General features: G+C 44.2%; 1 protein-coding gene across 1 annotated transcript in view; it reads right to left on the reverse strand.

The window, feature by feature from the left end:
* The window catches only part of PRKCE (protein kinase C epsilon), a 480,838-nt gene that overhangs the window by 290,403 nt on the left and 170,770 nt on the right, over positions 1-19,665 (reverse strand). Inside the window, exon 2 of the mRNA XM_081265157.1 lies at positions 7,680-7,743. Coding sequence (XP_081121283.1) covers positions 7,680-7,743 — 64 coding nt within the window. The remainder of the gene's footprint in view (positions 1-7,679; positions 7,744-19,665) is intronic.

The following is a 19,665-nucleotide window of genomic DNA, read 5'->3' on the forward strand; positions in this document are numbered from 1 at the left end:
CAACAGAGACAGAGTGGAACAGTATGAGGGAAGCCCGGGGCCCACGTCCTGACAACAGGTCTGTTATAAACCCACCCTTTCTATAAGCTTATTTCTTCCACATGACTATTTGTTCTTCAATTACTTCATTAGTAAAACAGGCATGCAGTCAACAGAAAATATATATTCATGCTCCCATAATGGCAGGCGGGAAGGAGGCCCTAGCAGTGATCATAAAGAGCTCTGCTCTCCAAACGCTCCTGATTCAATTCTGTTTTTCATCTGCTAATGGTTGGCATTTGGTGTTGTTAACCATGGATGATTCATTTCAGAGGAACTGCTGTGCATCTAGAGGCTATTTGGAAGGAAATGAGGGTTTCTTAGCTTATTGCTCATCAAGCATTTCAGCAATGTCTCTTTGTAACATTATAAACTCCTTGACAGGGGCTTGGTGCTCACTGTTTCCAAGCTGGCTCCCCGTGTCTCATCTGGTGCCTACGGGTCACTTCTAGGAATAAACATTTATTCCATCAAGACAAGGAGGGAGCCCCAAATCTGGAGACTGGAGGATCTGCTCGCAGTGTTTGAGTACCAGTGGCAACAAGCAGTTATACTGGGCTGGAGGTGGGTAAGGGAATGTGGGGTACCTATTGTAAGATCCATATTATTGAACATCTGCATTTTTATTTTCTTGTTTTCTGTTTCCATGTACTACTAGAGAAGCTGACGTATCCATGGATGTCTGGCAGGCCTGTGGGGTGAACAGGACCAGAATCCATTGCCTAAAGCACATCCCGGAGAGATGGATCAGCACCTTGGAGCTGGTGCCTGGTACTGAAGTTCCCTGCTTAGGGATCTGGAAATTCTCCTTCACCTATCAGAGACTGGACAGAACTTGAAAGGAGAAAGCACAGGAGTATCCAGGCTTGATTTAGGGACTCCTTAGAAAGACGGCAGAAGAAGAGAATGCTGGGATAGGGACTCTATGGAGTTGCTAAGGGGGCAGAGAAAGATCACCCAAAAAAAAGGCCAGAAGGGATAAACACCTCAGTGCCATTCCTGTAACAGGTGCTCCACCCAACGTCCTAGGCTTGATTGACTTCGACCTGGAACACTCCTCCTCCTTTGGAATCTGGATGGGAGAGAGGCTTTGACCAAGAAGTTACACCCAGAACAACTGCCTTCAAACACAGATTAATCATTTATGGCAGTTCATTCGTTTGCTTGCCCAGCATGAAATTTCCTGCCTGCAACACGGATGGCTGTCTTTGTTTGCACACATTCCATCTATTTAATTTATCAGGTCTACCAGCCATTCCTAAAAACAGGAGCCTTCAAGTTGTCTCAAATGATGAGACATGAGTCTCTTCACTCAGAATGGCCTCTCCATTTCTTCCATGATTACCCAGCCTCTCTTTGCCTTTCCAACCCAAGCCCTGCCTCTTCCTGGAAGTCTTCCTGGATTCCAGTTCCAACTTACTGACACCGCCTTGCATTGCTCTCTGATACTTAGTTCCTGTGAGTCCTGGATTCCTCATGGAATTGCAAGTTCCTTGAAGGCAAGCGCCATGTTTTCTGATTCTGGTGAGTGCCAGCTCTCATTTTCCACTTATCTTCCTGCTTCCCATCCCCCCAAACCCAGCAAGACAACAAGCTGGGCACATTGGTTCAAGGACATTGGTGACTATTGTTCACTTAAACAAATGGTTCCTTTTAACTGCCTGGTAGCCAGACGGCACTGGATTCAATGATATAGAAATTAGGAGAAAAGAGAGAATTGTTATAAACTGAAGTTTAAGTAGGAATCTGAGAGATGCTATCTACATATATCCTGCCCATTGGCAGAGGCAGACTTATAGCTGGAGGGCAGGGCTCTGATCCCTCTGTCAACACAGACTCCAGAGGCTTTAATGAGAAGGGCAGGTCAGTAGGAAAGATCACTGTCCTGCTTGAAATCAAGTCAGGTCTCGTTTCAGATCACTATTTAGTTATGGACCCACATTACAGAGAGACCCAGAAGCACCCAACCTTCCCTGTACCAGGCAGCCTTCAATGCTAAGGGAACAGACCTGCTTATTCATGAAAGGGACTCCTGGGGTCACCTTAGGATTAAAAGCTAAGAACTGGGGCTGGGGATGTGGCTCAAGCGGTAGCGCGCTCGCCTAGCATGCGTGCGGCCCGGGTTCGATCCTCAGCACCACATACCAACAAAGATGTTGTGTCCGCCGAGAACTAAGAAAAAATAAATAAATGTTAAAATTCTCTCTCTCTCTCTCTCTCTCTCTCTCTCTCTCTCTCTCTCTGTCCCCCTCTCTCTCTCACTCTCTCTTAAAAAAAAAAAAAAAGCTAAGAACTGTAGCTTTATATTTCTGTTAAAAGCTTTCTGAAGAAAATAAACTAAAAAAAGCATCAGGGTTCAGGGGTTAAGAGAAGTGGACTTTTTCAGACAGGTACAGTCATTACTGTGCTGGCAGACCCATTATGAGGGTCCCAACCTGGAGCAGGAGCCTGGACCGAAGGAAGCCTGGAGTCTGGACCCGGCAGTTCCTCAGAACCAACCCTGTGGCCTCAGGCACATCACTCGCCCTGTTAACTTCCCATCTCCACCTGGAGCTAACACTGTCAGGCATTTGGTAAAGCTATAATCTTGACACGCATGTTCTCTTTCTGGAACCATAGCTGGTTTGATCACATCTGTCTCAGTGCAACTTGAGAAAAGTCTAGAAGAGAACTACAAAGATGTGTTAAGATTTCTGAAATATCCCTTCAGAAAAGTCAAGGAATTAGAGGGATTCAGTCTCAAGAAGACAGGTTTAATAACTGCCTCCAAAGAGATGAAGGGCTTTCCCCCCAGGGTCTGGGAGAGCAAGGGTACCACATGCTCTCAGTCTGCACGCAGCAGGCCGGGATATAAGTCAGGCTCCAACAAGGAGAAGTTTCTGACATTAAAGACCTAAGGACATAAGTGAGTAGCTCAGGAATGCTGGAGAGTGTCCTTCTGGGAATTTCTTCATTTGGGGAAGGGTGAAGAAAGAGAGGATGGAGTCAAAACACAGCAAGGCCTGAACTCAGCAAAAAAGCAGTCCCTTACTCCCTGACAGATCTATTGTCCCATAGCTTGCCTCTTTTTGACTCTGCCCTGTTCCTGGGTCTGATGAACATGCCCACAGTCAGAAACCTACCCTTGAACTGTTTCCTTGAATACCTCACCTGCTGCCAAGGTGACTGCATAGAACTGTGCCCACCCCACTGCCCTTCCTTCTCCAGGGCTTTCAGGCATTCTTGAGCATCTCCTGTATTGAAGGGCACTGTGCCAAGGAACTGTTTTCCTCTGCTTCCTTTTGATTGTGCTACTGGAGATTGAATCAGGGGTGCTCTAACACTGGGCTACATCCCAAGCCCTTTTTAGTTATTAATTTTTTTTAAATTTTGATTCACGGTCTCACCAAGTTACTAGGACTCACCTTAAACTTGCGATCCTCCTGCCTCAGACTCCCAAATAGCTGGGATTACGGATGTGTGCCAGCCTGGTTAAGACACTGTTCTTATAGTAACCCTGCCACAGTACCTGTCACAGTGCTATTATCCCCATATTATGGGTGAGAAATCTGAAGCTCTAAGCTAATAAGCGCAACAGTCAGGATTTACATCCAGGTTTGATGGACTCCTAAGGCTATGCTCCTTCCCAGACTGAATGCTGTCTGCCCTGTGTGGCTACAGATAAAATAGGAAGCGGATGAGTCCAGGTCTCTGCTTCTCATCATCTACTTCCACAACACACAGTCCCTCCAGAACTTGATTTAACCATATGATTTGTGGTGCATATGTTTCAAAATTCTTCAAATTAGTTGCATCCTCTGCATGTTATTGGAGAAACAATTTGGCGAACCAAACATGCCAGTGAGACCTACTGTTATATCTATTGTCAGTTTAGACTCTGAAGAACTCTCCTAGATGAACCCTGCACCAGGATGGAACCCTGCACCGGATGAACCCTGCACCAGGAAGGAGAGCCTATAAGTCCTGGGTCAGGCCCTGACCATCTTTCACCTGGAGGCCTATGATCAATTAAAATTGCCATATTATTATAAAGAATAAAAAATCATACACAAGTCGTGCTATAAAAAAGGACAAAACATGAATACACAGAAAGAAACAATCAATTGCATATTTAAGAATTGCTATTTATGTTTCTATTACCTGTGCTAATTACACTTTAATTTAAATATCTGGTGACCCCAGAGCACCATGCTTATGGGATTTTATCTATGATGAAAGCAAAACACTAAGAAGCACCTGAGATAGGGGTTCACACAAGGGCATTCTGGGAGTAGTTTTGCCACTTGGGATAATATAGGTAAAGTTTCTAGGCCTGTATCTGTTTGAAAAAGTCCACTTCTCTTAACCCCTATACCTGTAGAAATTAGCCAGCCCTCAGCCATGAGCTCTTGACAAGTATCTATTCAAATTATACCAAAGGACAAAATCATATGACCAGAAATGACCTTAACTGTCATCTGCCCTGAACTTTTACATCTGGGGTTAGGTTGCCTGGTTTAGCGAAAGCACACACTGGTCAGATCCCATTATGGTGAACTGCACAGGACATGCCTGCAGTGGAATTTTATTAGACAGTTAGAAATCACATTATATTCAGCTACACCGGATGGAGACACCCAAGGCTTTCTAACAGCATGTTAGCAAGAGAAAGAGTCTTTTAGCATATCCTAGAAGAAGGGGGTATATTTGCACTGTCTCACCCATACACATTTCTCTGAGCTCTTTGGAATGTGGGTGTGTTGTGCAGTTTGTGCGATTTCTATGAGTACATTTTTTCCATTGATGGAGCTGGACCATTGGCCACAGGGGAACCAAAGGATGGCTTGAGACAGAATAAGAGAGAGAGAAGACTTCAGCTGTGTCTCATTTCAACTCTCTTTTCACCCTGACCACAGAACAAAATTAGTATTTTCACTCAAGAAAGGGACTTTGACAAGAACCTGTGTCTACAGTCTATAAATCCAATAGGACCTCTGTGATGACTGTGTTTCCCCTGGGCCCTTCGCCTGTGATCCAGGTAGGGAATGTCATGGTTTCTCATTCTCTATGTCCTTGTCTCACCCTCCCAACCCTTCCAGAACCCAAACCACCTCTGGACCAAAAGCCCTCACAATCCCAGCCACAGGGCTGGGAAAACAGGTAGGCACCATAAATACAAAGCCCAACATCATTTTCAAAAAAAGGATTACTGCAAGTCCATCTACTACCCACAGGAAAGACCCCGAGTCCTGGGAACAGCAGGAAAAAAAAAAAAAAGAGTGAAAACACATCTTCTTTTCTTCAGAGCACTTTACAGATTCTGGCATGTGTCAGCATTTCTAAAGTAAACTCTATTTTCTTTAGATGAAAGAGATAAAAAAAATAGACTCGGAATTTAACCCAGTGAAAATTGTTTTGGCTATTCACAAGCAATAAGCCATAGAAGCAAGAAGAAAAAAAATCCATTGCTTTTGATTTATTTATTCATTCATCGTCCATCTCCTTTCCCTCTAATGTAGAAAAAAAGAATGCCTTCTACAATTCTGCAAGTCATTAATCTTTTCAAAGAAAAAGAAAATCATCTAAGCCTGCCATGGGTTGTCCAGCATCTTGGAACAGGAAATACACGTTTAATTAAGAATATAAAAGGAAAAAAGAGAATTGATTTTTGCCTATCAAATGTCTCACTGGTTTCTACAATTAGGAGGTCACTATAAAACCTTAAGTCTGGTGAATTTTATCACACATTATGTTACACAGATGTTAAAAGCAGCTACAAGCCTTCACCCTACTAGTTGCTTTGTTTTATTTTATCTTATTATTTATTTATTTGGTACCAGGGATTGAACTCAGGAGCACTTGACCACTGAACCACATTCCCAGATCTGTTTTGTATATTATTTAGAGGCAAGGTGTCACTGAGTTGCTTAGTGCCTCACTTTTGATGAGGCTGGCTTTGAACTCATGATCCACCTGCCTCAGCCTCTCGAGCTATTGGAATTACAGGTGTGTGCCACCATGCCTGGCATATTTATTTTTTAATTTATTGTTGTTGGTGTTTGGTTTTTCTTTTTTTTTTTTTTTTTTTTTTTTTTTGAGACAGGGTCTTGCTGCATTTCCCAGGCTAGCATTGAGATCCTGAGCTCAAGCAATCCTTCTGCCTCAGCCTCCCAAGTAACTGGGACTAAAGGTATGAAGCACCTTGCTGGGCTAGATTGCTTTATTTCTTAACCTGGGTGGTAGGCACACTGGTGGTCCTTCTACTTCCCTTCAGGCCCTCTTGGAGGTCTTAAAATTTCATACGAAATATTTTTACATCCTCAAATCTTCTACAACAGATTCTATTCTGGGCTGTTCAGTGCTAAAAGCAAAGAAGGGAAGTTGGAAATGCCAAAATGTAATTGCAATAAAAAGCAGAAAGTGTATGTGCCCAATACCCAAAGGATGTTTAGAGCTTCAAACCTGTGCCACATCATTGAGATTTATTAAGAGGACTAGATTCTAGGTGTCATCCTTAGATGTACACAATTATCAAATTATTCTGAACACCTGTTGAAGACTGGGCAACTAATTAGCCAAATGAAACCCATCGGTTGCCACGCTCAAGTGTGATCATTTCACCAGCTCCTTTGAATTTGCTAACATAATCTTCCCTCAGCACCAATCCCTCACCTAGAGACTGTGTACGAGGTTGTGATGCCCCAGGATTCTGGGGGAGCTATTGTGAAAGGCTGGAGCTTTCCATCTAGGAGAGCTGATTAGCCATCCTTCCAATTGGAAGACAGCCCCTAGGTTTTTTTTCCACATTGCAAAGAGGAAACGGTTACTGTCTCCCAATTTCTCTGCCGTGTTATTAATACTAATTGTTCTATACCCTTCCCAGAGAAAGCACGACAGGAAAGATGCTCCCCAAACTGAGTTTCAGTCCTAACTCCCATCCTTGTCTAAGCTGAAGTTGGTCAGGATCCCCTTGCTCCTGTCTGAATAAGGTTTAATTTTCTAGCCTTTCCTTCTAGCCCTGTTTGCTCAGTCTTCACCATCCCGCACAAACCCTTAAAAGGTATTTAGTGAGCAAAGAAAAAAAAATTGAGAAAGAAGAGGGAGTAAAAAGAAGAGAGACTGAAAGTCCAGCTATCCGAGAAAATCCATACACTGTCTAATCAGCCAGCAGGAGCAGCTGTTCCCTCACCCCTTATTCCTCTCTAAGAGCAGGGCTTTTGCTAGGTAAAGAAACTGACAAAACAATCTATAAGTGCTCTAAAGAAGTAAGATCCTGACGTTTAACACCTTATTTGTTTCATTTCTGAATACCGTTAGACCAACTGGTTTTACTTCCTTCTATGGCACACACACACAAACCCCACAGAAGCCTCCTGGGAGAGGCTGCCACTCCGCCAAAGCCTGCCTTGCACACAACATGCGGAAATGCCTTTTATTGGCCTCATTTGGTAAGTCAGAAATCTTCCCTCTGCTCCACCAGTTAACAGATGGCTGGTCCCTTTTGGTACACAGTCGTAGCATCTTCAAAATACCCATTTCCTTTAAAGTATGCCAATTAGTTAAATATCACTGTGGTATGTCTCAGCCAAGAAGGGAAGGGAGAGACCTGGAAGACAAGGGTCAATGGAAGAGGACACAGATGAGAAGTCACACTCTCCTACCTTCGCCTGAGGACCCTGAGAGATCGATGATCACATATACTCTTCCTTCTGGCTCCAGATCAATCTGCAATTAAGAAGATCACAGTGCAGGTTAGTGCATTTTGTGTGGGCAACCCAAGGGTTCCACGACGTTTCCATCCCAAACTGCTGAATCCTACAGTCACAGAGCCAGGCAATTCCTGGGTCCACAATGTGTCCAGTGAATTAGGAATGAAAGAGAATCAACATTGACTGAACCTCTATGGTGTCCCAGATGCAGTACTAGGAAGTCTGCTGCATACTCCAAAGGTAGCATCTTCCGAGTGGTTCTCAACTGGGATGGATTCTGCTCTACAAGGAACACTTAGCCAAACATCTGGAGATGTTTTTGATTGTCGTGACTGGCAAGAGAATGCTACAACTGGTATCTAAAAGTAGAGGCTAGGGAGGCTGCTAAACACCTTACAGTGCATAGGACAGTCCCCACAAAGAATCATCCAGTCCAACACTGCACCTTTTTCAACCTTTGCAGTGCAAAGGTTGAAAATCCCTACGTTATATCTCATCTGAGATAAGGAAACCGTGGTCCAGGTTCTAGGTCCCAAGATGAGTGGCAGTGCTGAGATTCAATGCCAAGACCATCCAAAGAAACTTGTGTTCTTCATTCTATACCAACTGCTTCCAGGGGAAGTAAGAGAAGCAAAAGGCACCAGTCCTGTACTCAGGGGATTTACATCCTCATCAGGGAGTTAAGAAGCAGAGAACAGTACTGTACCAGCTCAGTGATGAGGCACGGAGAACTGGTGACAGGCCCAAGGAGCCTAAAACTGGTACAGAAAAGCAGCCTATGAAGTCTTGATGAGCAAGAAAGCCAGGAAGTTCCAGCTGAAGAAACAACATAAGCAAAGGCTCAGGAAGGTGTGTGAGGCTTATGCGAGATGCAGGGGACTGCATGCTCAGGCTCAGTGCTGGCTAGACAATATGCTTTGCAAGCCCAGATTTCTACTAAGGTTGTAAAGAAAAAGTCAATACCACTAACCTCTTACCATTGACCTTCTCTCCCTACCCCACCTTATTCCCTCCCTGCCTCAAATCCAGCTAACTAGATAAAATCACACGGTGAGAAAAAAATCAGAGGGCTGGGTCTCTTGAAGTTAAGACATCTGTGCAAGGTGCGCACTCTCCTTACAGAACCGGGCCCTCTATAAGAGAGAGTAGTACTCTGGAAAGCTTGGATCACCAAGTCCCCTGGCTAGTTGCATACTCCCCCACAATCCCATCTGTCTACATAGAGCTCTAATTGGTTCATAAGTGCCAGGCTCGCTCCCCCCAACAAGCTGTGCATTCTCTGGAGGGCAGGAACCACTATTCCTCCTCTTTTATTTTTTTCCCATTGTCCCCAACAAGGAGCAGCTATACATTTAGCAAGCTACTTAGGAAAAGGCAGTCTGGTGGATTCCTCCTCCTCCTTCAAGGTCAAAGTCAATTATCACCTCCTCTCTGAAGCCTTTCCAGATATGCAGAGTCAGAATTCATTACCCACAGTACACCAGACATGTCCTAATCATGGCTCCTGTTAAACCAACATAGTGTCCACATAGCCATCATCCCTGCTAGTCAGTATAATAGCCATATCTGCACCCTGCGCTCATGGTCTATGGGTCAGGAAACGCACAATACACATTCCTGAACTTAGGAAAAGGTTCTGTGTTTGGGACATCCATAACCTATCCTGGGTCATTCACCCCTCTAAGCCTTCATCCCCAAGGAAGAAGGGAAGCAGAGGTGACTAGACCATGAGCACCACATGTGAGTGCCTATGAGGCAAAGAAACTGAACTTGAACTTGAACCCCCACCAACCTCTCTCACCCTACAAAAAAAAAAAAAAATCCAGGCATCCAGAATCACTTTTAAACCCCACTTCATTGTCAGACTTTGCCTTAAATGGCTGAGAGCATTTAAGGTTTCCCTCGAATTTTCATTCTTTTTAAAAGGGAACTTCCATGTCTCATGAATAAAGCCACTAGTGACAGTTCAGGTGCTCTGTCTGAAGAAGGAATAAGGGAGTGCAGTGAGCAGATCTACACTGCCCCCAGGTATCCCACTGGACCTGCTTACTGAGTCTCAGATCCAGATGGGAACCAACCAACAAACTGATGATTCCATGAGATAACTTTTCTCATCCCTTCCACCCCAAGAGTCCATGATTCTAAGTTTATGGGTAAAGAAAATGTTCCCCAGAACTCTCACCACTAATACTAGCCCCACCACAAGTCTTACCCAGCCCCTGCGCTGAATTACAAACAGGAAAACCAACCACTGGCCCTTCTGAACAGAGCCAAACCAGAATCCTGTCCCTGCCAAAGTTCAAAACTATCCAGGGGCCCTCTTGCCCCCAAAGTATGGAATTTAAATAATGTATGCCTTTCGTAGATTAGATCATCCCTCCCAACTCCGCCAGCAAAATGAAACACTTTCTCATATCCTCCAAGTCAAAGATTTCCCACGATTGTAGCCTTCATGGGCAAAATACAATGCTATCTGGGAAAAGCAGGGAGGAGGACAGCACAGGAACGAGATGGGTGGTGGGGCCTATCCGGAGGCAGGCAGTGAGCCTATCTTTGCAGAAGGGGAGTGAGAACTAGTGGCTGGGAGGACCAGTCATTGACAATCAAACGTATTAGGATATTAACGTTCAAGATAGCAATCAGAAACCATTCGAGCGCCCTACTGCTGCCTTGAGGCTGGTGAACTGCATTTCCCGACAGAAAAATAGAAATTAAGCTATTAAACATGCCAAAAGCAACAAAGAGCTTTGCAGGCTGGGCAGATAGCCGCTGAGTGCTGGCCAAACCCCAGCCAGCCAAGTGAGGAGGCTCTGAAAATCCATCTAGGGAGGCGGGACCTCCATGGTGATGACTGGAGGGGTCGCTGAGCACAAGGGGTGGTTGAGAGCACAAGGCAACTTGGTTTCATCACAAATTCTACTCATGATCATATGGCCTGGATAAATAAAGCAATGTAGGTGCCCAGCCCTGCACAATCCTGAAAGCTGTCAATGGGCAACAGTGCCCAGCACTGGCAATACATAAAAGCAGACCCGCCACCTCCTCCAGCCCTTCCCAGGGTTAGTTCTGAACCCGCTCTGTACTCCGGGTTCCTCCCAGTTGTTCCAGCGCAGCCCTATTCATCAAATCTTTTGAGACCTTGTACCTTTCCTTGACAGTCTTCCAAGTTACCATCTCTGTTTTCTTTGACAATGATCTTATTTCAAGCTACAGTGCCTTTGGCTATCCCTCCATCCAGGGCCAGAAGCCAGGCAGGCAAACACGAGGAGACAAACACAGCCTTTGGCATCAGACCAGAGTTGAAGCCCAGTGTTGTCCCTTCTGAGTGTCCCACTGAGTGGCCTCTACCAGCCTCAGCTTGTTCATCTGCAAAATGGATCATGTGAGACATGTTCAGGGCACTCAGCATGCAAACGTTAGAGTGCGGTGGGAGAAAGTAGACTTGGTGGGTGGCCTGAAGTGAGCAAGTACCCTCTGTACTCAGACTGCCATTCTGTGATGTGGAGCTAGTAACAAGTCCCATGTCATTTGGGCTATTGTGAGGGTCAATGAGATCATACAGCAAAAGAGTCATGACCGCTGCCTTTGTTATCCAAAGGCCCAGACTGCAAATATTGGGCTTCTCAGTCCAGTGTTCTTTCTACTACAACCAACTTGCCCCTAACAAAAAAGGCTATTTTCTCGCCCCAAGTTGATATCATGACATATTCTTCCAGGACATCTTGTGACTCTACAGATATGTTGAGAATATCAAATACAGTACCAAGGTTAGAGTCGTGAGGGGTACCTGACTATGTTCAAAGCCCTCACATACCTTAGTTCATTTATTCCAGACAATTAACCTATAAGGCAACAGAGGTGTTCTTAGAGTCATCCTACGTATGAGAAAACTGAGATGAAGGAAGGTAATTGGCAACTCTGTTCCACAGTGTGCCGTGAGGGGCACGCCAGCTGCACAAGTTCAGGGAGCATCTCGCACACCCTGTTTCTGGGAATGTGTCCCCCGGAGCTGCGCAGCCTGGAGGTAATGGGCAGGGTCTAAACCCACACCCTCAGCTCCTGGCTGTTTCTCCCAGCACACCACACCTGCTGGGCGGGAACTCTGCCAACAGGGAGCAAAATCAGAAGGCCTTGCCTGCCCACAAGCCCTGGGCTGCCTGCTCAGTGCAACACTCAGTCCCAAGTGATCCACAGGTGTCTGCATGCCTGGGTTTCAGGGGCCATTGGGTTCAAGGGAAGAGAGGCCAGAAACTCAAAGTCAAGCTCCCTCCTAACCACAAGCTCAACTTTCACCTGAAACCACGAAGCAAACCTTTCCCCAGGACAGACCACGGGGTCACACGCACCCAATTTGAGTTTTGCTTCCCTCTCCAGCTGTCCTCAGGCAGGAAGCTTGGAGACACGCAAAGTCACATCAGAAAAAGAGACTCCAGAAAGGAGAAGAAGGAGACAGAGCTTTGCACTGGCCTTGTTCCACCGTTGAGGTCCCGGATCTTTGAATGTTTGTTTCTTTTTCTTTTTCACTTGGAGGAGGGTGGGGAGTGAAGGAGGAGGTGGAAAAGGAGCCATCAAAAGAGACTAAGGGATTCTTTCCCAAAGCAGAGGACCCACGGCCCAAGTCCTGCACCCCCTTCACTGCTCCCACACATTGGGCATACTGCAAACCCAAGACAGCCTGGCACAGCAGAGGTGAGCCAGCAGAGCGTGGGACCACACAGCAAGCATAGGGGCCCAAAATGTGGCAGTGTTTAAGCTGCTGGTGGTGCTGATTTTTAAATTAGCAGCTAATTTAATAAAAGACTCTTCATTTGGGGAAGAATTTGCTACTTCATTAGTAGAGCGCACTGACGAGTCAAAAGGCAGAGGGTAAACATGTAATGCAATACTTTTAGGGTTCCACTCTGATAACAGGCTTGAAATGGACTACTTTTCATAAAATAAAGTAGGGAAGAGGACTATTTCTTTCTCAGACCCCTTTCGCTGCAGGGCCAAGACATTATGCGTGTTAGTGTATATCCCGGCAGGGCAGGACTTGTCTGTCAGCACAAAGGAGAGACCTTATACGTACTTGTGCATATTGCCTCAATGAATGAATGAATGGCCTTATTTTACTTCAATAAATTTAAAAACTGGATCTGCACAGGTGAATCATGGAGATGATTTACCTGCGAAGCCATCAACCTATACACAAAGGTTCACAGTAGCTTCATTCCTCACAGCCCCAAATGGTCAATGACCCAAACATCCTACAACAGGTACATGAATGAGCGATCAGTGCTGGAATGGAACTTTAGTCAATTATACCAAAAAATGATCTAGAGACACCAGAGAAAATGGATGCTAAGCCAATTCCACTTGTGCGATGTCCTAGACTAATTTATATTTCAAAAAGCTCATGGGTGACCCCCTGGAGTCAGAGGTAGCCGTGACTACCAAGAGATATAGGGGACACTTTTGGAGGTGACAGAAGCATTCTATTCCTTGGTTGTCAGGGTGCTTAGTGAATGCACCCACTGGCAGAGAGCAACAAGCTGCACTTCATTAAATGTAAACGACATCTCAATGAATCGTTTTTTTTTTTTTTAAGGAAAAAAAAAATGAAGTCCTCATTTCACATAAGGATTCCGCCCAAGTTTCCTTTAAATAACAGATCATCTTCCCACCCTCAGAGCATTTAAGATCTCATATTCCATGTTTAAAAGTAAAAAGACTCATTCAGAGTTTTTCCAGAGCACATCTGTCACACAACATAATGCACACCTACCCGCGTGGGCGCACACATTCACACACCCACCCACGTGTGCAAACACATTCACAGGCACACAGCTCAGCCACCTTCTCATGTCGGCTGTGATCAAAATACAATAATAGCAAGAAAACACTTCCAAAATGTAGGTTCAAGAGTCTACTGAATTACTTCACTCTGTCTCTGTGTGCAGATCTGTGTTTCCTTGTAGATAAAACAAGATAATTAGACCAACTGCTTTAGAACGTTTTTTTTTAATGACCTCAGTGACCTAAATATTTATGAATGCAGGACTGCTTAGATAAGTTTTGGTACATCATAGGCATCACAATACAAGTCCTGAAAAAGAATGAAAGAGATCAAACTGTACTGACATTATAGAACCTATCTCTGGGGTGTACTAAGTGGGGGTGGCAGGGTGGGGAAGCAAGGGACAAAAATGTTTGTTTTGCTCTTCAGCCATGGGGGTATGTGGGTGTACACTCACACTTGTTCTGAAGACAAACTGTCTCTGGGAGGAGTCCTAATCAATAGGAAACAGAGGCTGCCTCAAGAGGCAAATACTACAGAATGAGAGCAAGAGAGATCAGGAGAAGAAGCTGATTGTTAACCTTTTTGAACCATTAGGAGGCTGAAGCAAGAGGATTGCGATTTTGAGGCCAGCCTCAGCATCTTAGCAAGGACCTAAGCAACTCAGTGAGACCCTGTCTCATAATTTAAAAAAATAATAATTATAATAAAAAGGGCTGGGGATGTAGCTCGGGGTAGAGCACCTCTCAGTTCAATCCTTCCTATCAAAATAAATAAATATAAAAAAAATGAAAAGTATGTTCCAAGATAACCTGTTACAAAGTTTAAATTAATACCTTTTTTAAAAAAACAAAATGTCCTTTTCACTTGGCAGCTGTTTCAAACTTCCACACCCCCCACCCCCATTGTAGAATGCCCCCTCGCATCTGGCTGGCAGATTGCTTTCCCATCACCATCAGAACCAGCTGAGGTCATAGAACCAGCTGAGTTGCATCCATCATCTCTGGAGAAACTCGTATTTTCTGGACCAGAGGCCTGTGTTCCACACCCTACCTTTTGATGTGCTGGAGAAGGAGCAAATTCAGGTTAGCACCTGCTTTCTCTCTTCAGTGGGGCTCTCAGAAATGGTCCTGAAGAGAGATGGCTCTCTCTGATGATGAAGGTAGCTAAAAAATAACTTCATGCACAAATGCCCTCCTGAGCAGGGAAAACACAAGAAGGTGCCAAACCTAACGTGGAGAGTGTATAATGGTTTACAAAGCATCCTCTGGTCTGGTCACTGGATAGTGTTTCTGCATTCTTGGTGGGAAATGGCAGGACAGGACTGTGTACCCTAAGAGGAGGCAATGAGCACAAACTGCAGGAAAATGTAGCCACTTCCCCTAGACATTCAGAAGAGAAAAACTCCCTGCTCTCAATCTGCACTTTGCAGTTTGCTTTTTTGATTTGGAACGGTCGCTCTCACAGGGTGTATTTGGATGTGTGTTTTATTTTACATTTCCTATGTCTTATGTGAAGCCGGTGTATCTCAGTGGTGGAGAGGAATAGCTTTGAAGCTAGTCGACTGGGTGGTTCAAATCTCAGCTCTGCCTATTATAAGCTGTGTGGCACTGGCTTTGATTTCCTCATCTGATAGATTGAGAGTGTCACTATGATGCCAGGGAGGATTCAACAAGATGGCAAAGCTCTTGGAGCGGTGCCTGACATGCAGCTTGCTGCCCACAGACATTAACTGCCGGGTCATTGTTATTATTTCCACCAAAACCATGAACACCTCAACAGCAAAACCACATCCTCCTTGAGGGTTCCACAGTTCCTGATCCAGAGATGGACACAAGGCAGATAATCCATAATGAGGCCCAAGTGGAACTGAACGAATCCACATGGAACAGAGGCAAACTCACTTAGCAGCTCCGGACTTAGCAACAACAAACATGTCATCTTTGTATGAGGACTTTTCTGTCTGATAACATCACAATCTAGCAGAACCTTTCACCAATGGCTGCTCACAAAGATGACTCCCTTCAAAATCGAACATATTGTCATTGTTATCCAACCCTTTGAGTTTCTCTAAAGGAGAGATTGTTTTATTCATAATAAGCATCACAGTTGTGATAAACACCCTTTACTGAGCACTCTACATGTGTTATCTATGCCAGGGAGGAATATCCTTATTCCTAAGAGCTGCATAGGTGACAGGACTGAGGCTCAGAGATGGAAATAACTTGTCCACCTTCTCATCCTCTGAAGAAGAGCAGTGTGGATGGAAGCAGGACTCTCCAAAGCCAAACCCAACACTCCCGACTGTTACCCTGGAGCTTGGCACCTGCCCAGCAAGCAGCAGGTGCTCCAGGAGACTGTGAAAGAACAAATTGTAGCTGTTCCTGGGGCCCATGCTGTGTGGATAATGATAACAGAGTTGCTTCTTGGACATAAGAGCAACAAAAGCAAAGCCCTATCATTGCCCTCCTGAAAGGCTGGCTTAAAGCACACCAAACCCACAAGCAAGACAGCTGGGCAGCTCAGACTGAGCACAGATGTGATGCAGGCTGCCCAACCTCAGGGAATAAATGGCCTCCAGGGACCATTCCTGGATGGCGATATTCTGTACATCAAGTCCTATTTGCCATTGCTTCTCTTCATATAGTTGGAGCCATTTTATAAAAATTATGGAAGCATGAAATTTAAGAGTCTGAAGCAACTTTGAACTGACTTGGTTTAGGTGCTCAAAGAAACAAAACCAGGGTAAATGGTTTTCTTTTGCCTGCAAAACTAGCCAAATTTTCTTTTGGACTATGTATTTATATGTTATTGAGTAATTAAAATATAACCAAAACTAACTATTGTAATGTGTTTGGTTTTAAGAAATCAAAAAGCTACATGTCTCCCTGTGATGAGAAGCAATAGTTCTCTGTCTCATTGGTCCCCAGAGGGAACTGATTTTAATAATTCCTACTTGGGTTTTGCTGGTAGTTACAGCTATGTTCCTAAATAAAATGTTTGTACCTCAGTTTCCTGATTTCTGTCTTGCTCTGCAGCTGAGATAGATGAAGAATAGCTCACTCAAAATCTTCTTCTTTTTTTTTTTTTTTTTTTTTTTTGTGGTACCAGGGATTGAACACAGGGGCACTTGACCACTAAGCCACATCCCCAGCCCCATTTTGTATGTTATTTAGAGACAGGTCTCACTGAGTTGCTTAGCACCTCACAAGGCTGGCTTTGAACTTACGATCCTCCTGCCTCAGCCTCCCGAGCTGCTAAGATTACAGGCATGGGCCACCACGGCAAGCTCACAACCTTCTTCCTCTTCCCTTTCCAAAAAATAATAATAATGCATCACAAATTCTTAGTTTGGGGACTGAGGATATAGCTCTGTGGTAAAGCGCTTGTCTGGCACACATGAGGCTGGGTTCAATCAGAAAGGAAAGAAAGAAGGGAGGAAGGGAGGGAAGGAGAAAGGAAGAAAGAGAGAAGAGAGACAGGGAGGGAAGAGCAGAAGATTAGAAAAGAGAGGGAAAGGAGGAAGGAAAGATCTGTCATCTGTCTTTATCTTTGGATTCTCAAGGTTGACAGCACTGACATTCTGTTCTCTAATCAGAATTAAGTTCCATGTGTATACATTGGTGCTAAAGTCTGAAAACAAGTTAGTGGTATTTACATATGATGCCTTTGTAAATTGTATTAGATACACTTTCCATTGGCCCAATGTAGCAACCCATATGCCACTCAATGGGTTATAGATCTACTATCAAGTTCAGGTGGATTATTCCTTTTTCACTCTACCAGTTGCCTTTCTCAGATCTTTAAGTTTTCCTAGGGTCATTTTCTCTCAGGGTTTGCCCTTCTGGAGACCCTCACTGTCCTGTCCTCCCTCGTCCGCCCTCACTGCCCTCTTGTGCTGCACAGCTATAGAACTGCACATCCTTTCACTGCTCAGCTGTGTGCAGCCACTGTTATTAGAATCCATTATCTTCTTTGTTCTGGATCATTCCCTTGGTTTTGTTAATAGAGCACATTCTGATTGAAATACTGATCAAGAGCGGATAGAAAGCCAATTATCGAGAACCTTTCCACCTGTCTTCACACATAATTGATAATATGGCTAGATATAAAATTCTAGGTTAAAAAAAATCATAACCTGCTGGGCGTGGAGGGGCACACCTTAATCCCAGCAGCTTGAGAGACTGAGACAGGAGGATCACAAGTTCAAAGCCAGCCTCAGCAATGGCAAGGTGCTAAGCAACTCAGTGAGACCCTGTCTCTAAATAAAATACAAAACAGGGCTGGGGATGTGGCTCAGCAATTGAGTGCCCCTGAGTTCAATCCCCAGTACCAAAAAAGGAAAAAAAAAATCACAATCTATCAAAATCTTCTAACATCAACACTATCAACAGGCTGATACTGCTTGACTGCTCTGTTTAGTATGTCACTTAGTTTGCCTGTTTTGTTTTCATTCCCTGGAAGTTTGGGATCTGTTTTAGATTTCTGTGTTTTAAAATTTCATGATGATGTGTGTCATGGAGTCTTTTCTGATCCATTGTGCTGAATGAAATAACTTGTGGGAGATGCTCTTCTATTTATTCATTGAAACTGGCCTCTTGGTTTTCCTTCTTCTTTTTATGAAACTCTCATGCAGATGTTGGATTGATCTTTAGGTCTCTCACCATATGGTATATGGTATATAGATTTCCATTTCTTTTATCTTTTTATTCCATATTCTAGGAGATCTCCTTGACTTTATCTTATAATCCTTCCACTGCATTTATTTCTGACAATATAATGACTTTCCAAAAGTGCCTTCCTATTTTTTTTGTGGTCCTCTCTCTCTCTTTCTGGGCTTTTTGTTTGTTTATGAATACCACACCTTTCTAAGGATACCAGCCCTAATTGCCCTTAGGGTTAGATGCTGGAGCTGCCCTTAGAGCAGGGACCCCTGAATGAAAGACCCCTTTCCTCTAGAAAGGATGCCCCTACTGCTTTGCTGGTTCTCCCCAAGCCATCGTACCATTTGTCTTTCAAGTAACCTGCCAGTTTTATACCCTGGGAGTCCAGATCCCTCTGCAGTGAGAGTGGTGGACGTGACTTCACGCACAGACCCCCTCAGATGCTCGTCATCAGACACAGAGCTCATCCACACCCTCTGCGGAAAGCACAGTCCCCCAGCATGGAGCCCCACTCTGCAGACTCACTGGCTCGTGGTAGGCTCTAGGACCCTCTGCCCCTGCTCTGGGCTAAGGCTCCTGGGTGACTCCAGTCTGCTCCGTCAGTCACCACCCTGCCCTCTACTCTCACTTTCCGGACAGTCACTGCAATGGTGTGACTATGGCTTCCTCTTTGCTTGCTCAGTGGCTATGGGCCTGCCACCCTTCTTCCTTTTCTATTATTTAGATGGAGTTTTAAGCAGCCAAAGAAACAAATACATTTGCTCTAAGGCCACCTTGAATGGAAATTCCCAAAACACGTCATCTGAAAGGATAATATGCAGTGTTGGGGACAGCAGGGAGAAACAGACACAGTTCCACACTGCTGATGAAGTGTAAATTGGCACAAATTTTGTAAAGAGTATTTTGACATTATATAGCAAAAAAAAAAAAAAAAAAAAAATCCCTTGACCTTGCAAATCTACTTCTGGGAACTTATCCCAAATTACACATGTGCAAAAAGATTTAACTACAAGGATGATCAATACAGCATTTTATTTATTTATTTATTTATTTATTTATTTATTTATTTATTTATTTATTTGATACCAGGAATTGAACCCAGGGGACTTAACCACTGAGCCACATCCCAGCCCTTTTTATTTTTTTTATTTTGAGACAGGATCTCCCTGAGTTGCTTCGGGCCTTGCTAAGTTGCTAAGGCTGGCTTTGAACTTGCAATCCTCCTGCCTCAGCCTCCTGAACTGCTGGGATTACAGTCCTGTGCCAATGTGTCTGCTCACTATAGCATTTAAGAGTGTAAAATTAGAAACTAATTATTTAGTAATAGCAAACTATTTAAATAAATTGTAGAATGTTCAAATTATTGGATACCATATAATCATGAAAAAAATCTTTAGAATCATATTTAATAACATGGAATGATATCACAATATGTGGGAGAATTAGATCATAAAGGAATATGTATTCTGTGATCCAGTTTTGTACACCCATGATGTGT

The sequence above is a fragment of the Spermophilus citellus genome, assembly GCF_964194105.1.
Source record: "Spermophilus citellus genome assembly, chromosome: 13".
NCBI lineage: Eukaryota > Metazoa > Chordata > Mammalia > Rodentia > Sciuridae > Spermophilus > Spermophilus citellus.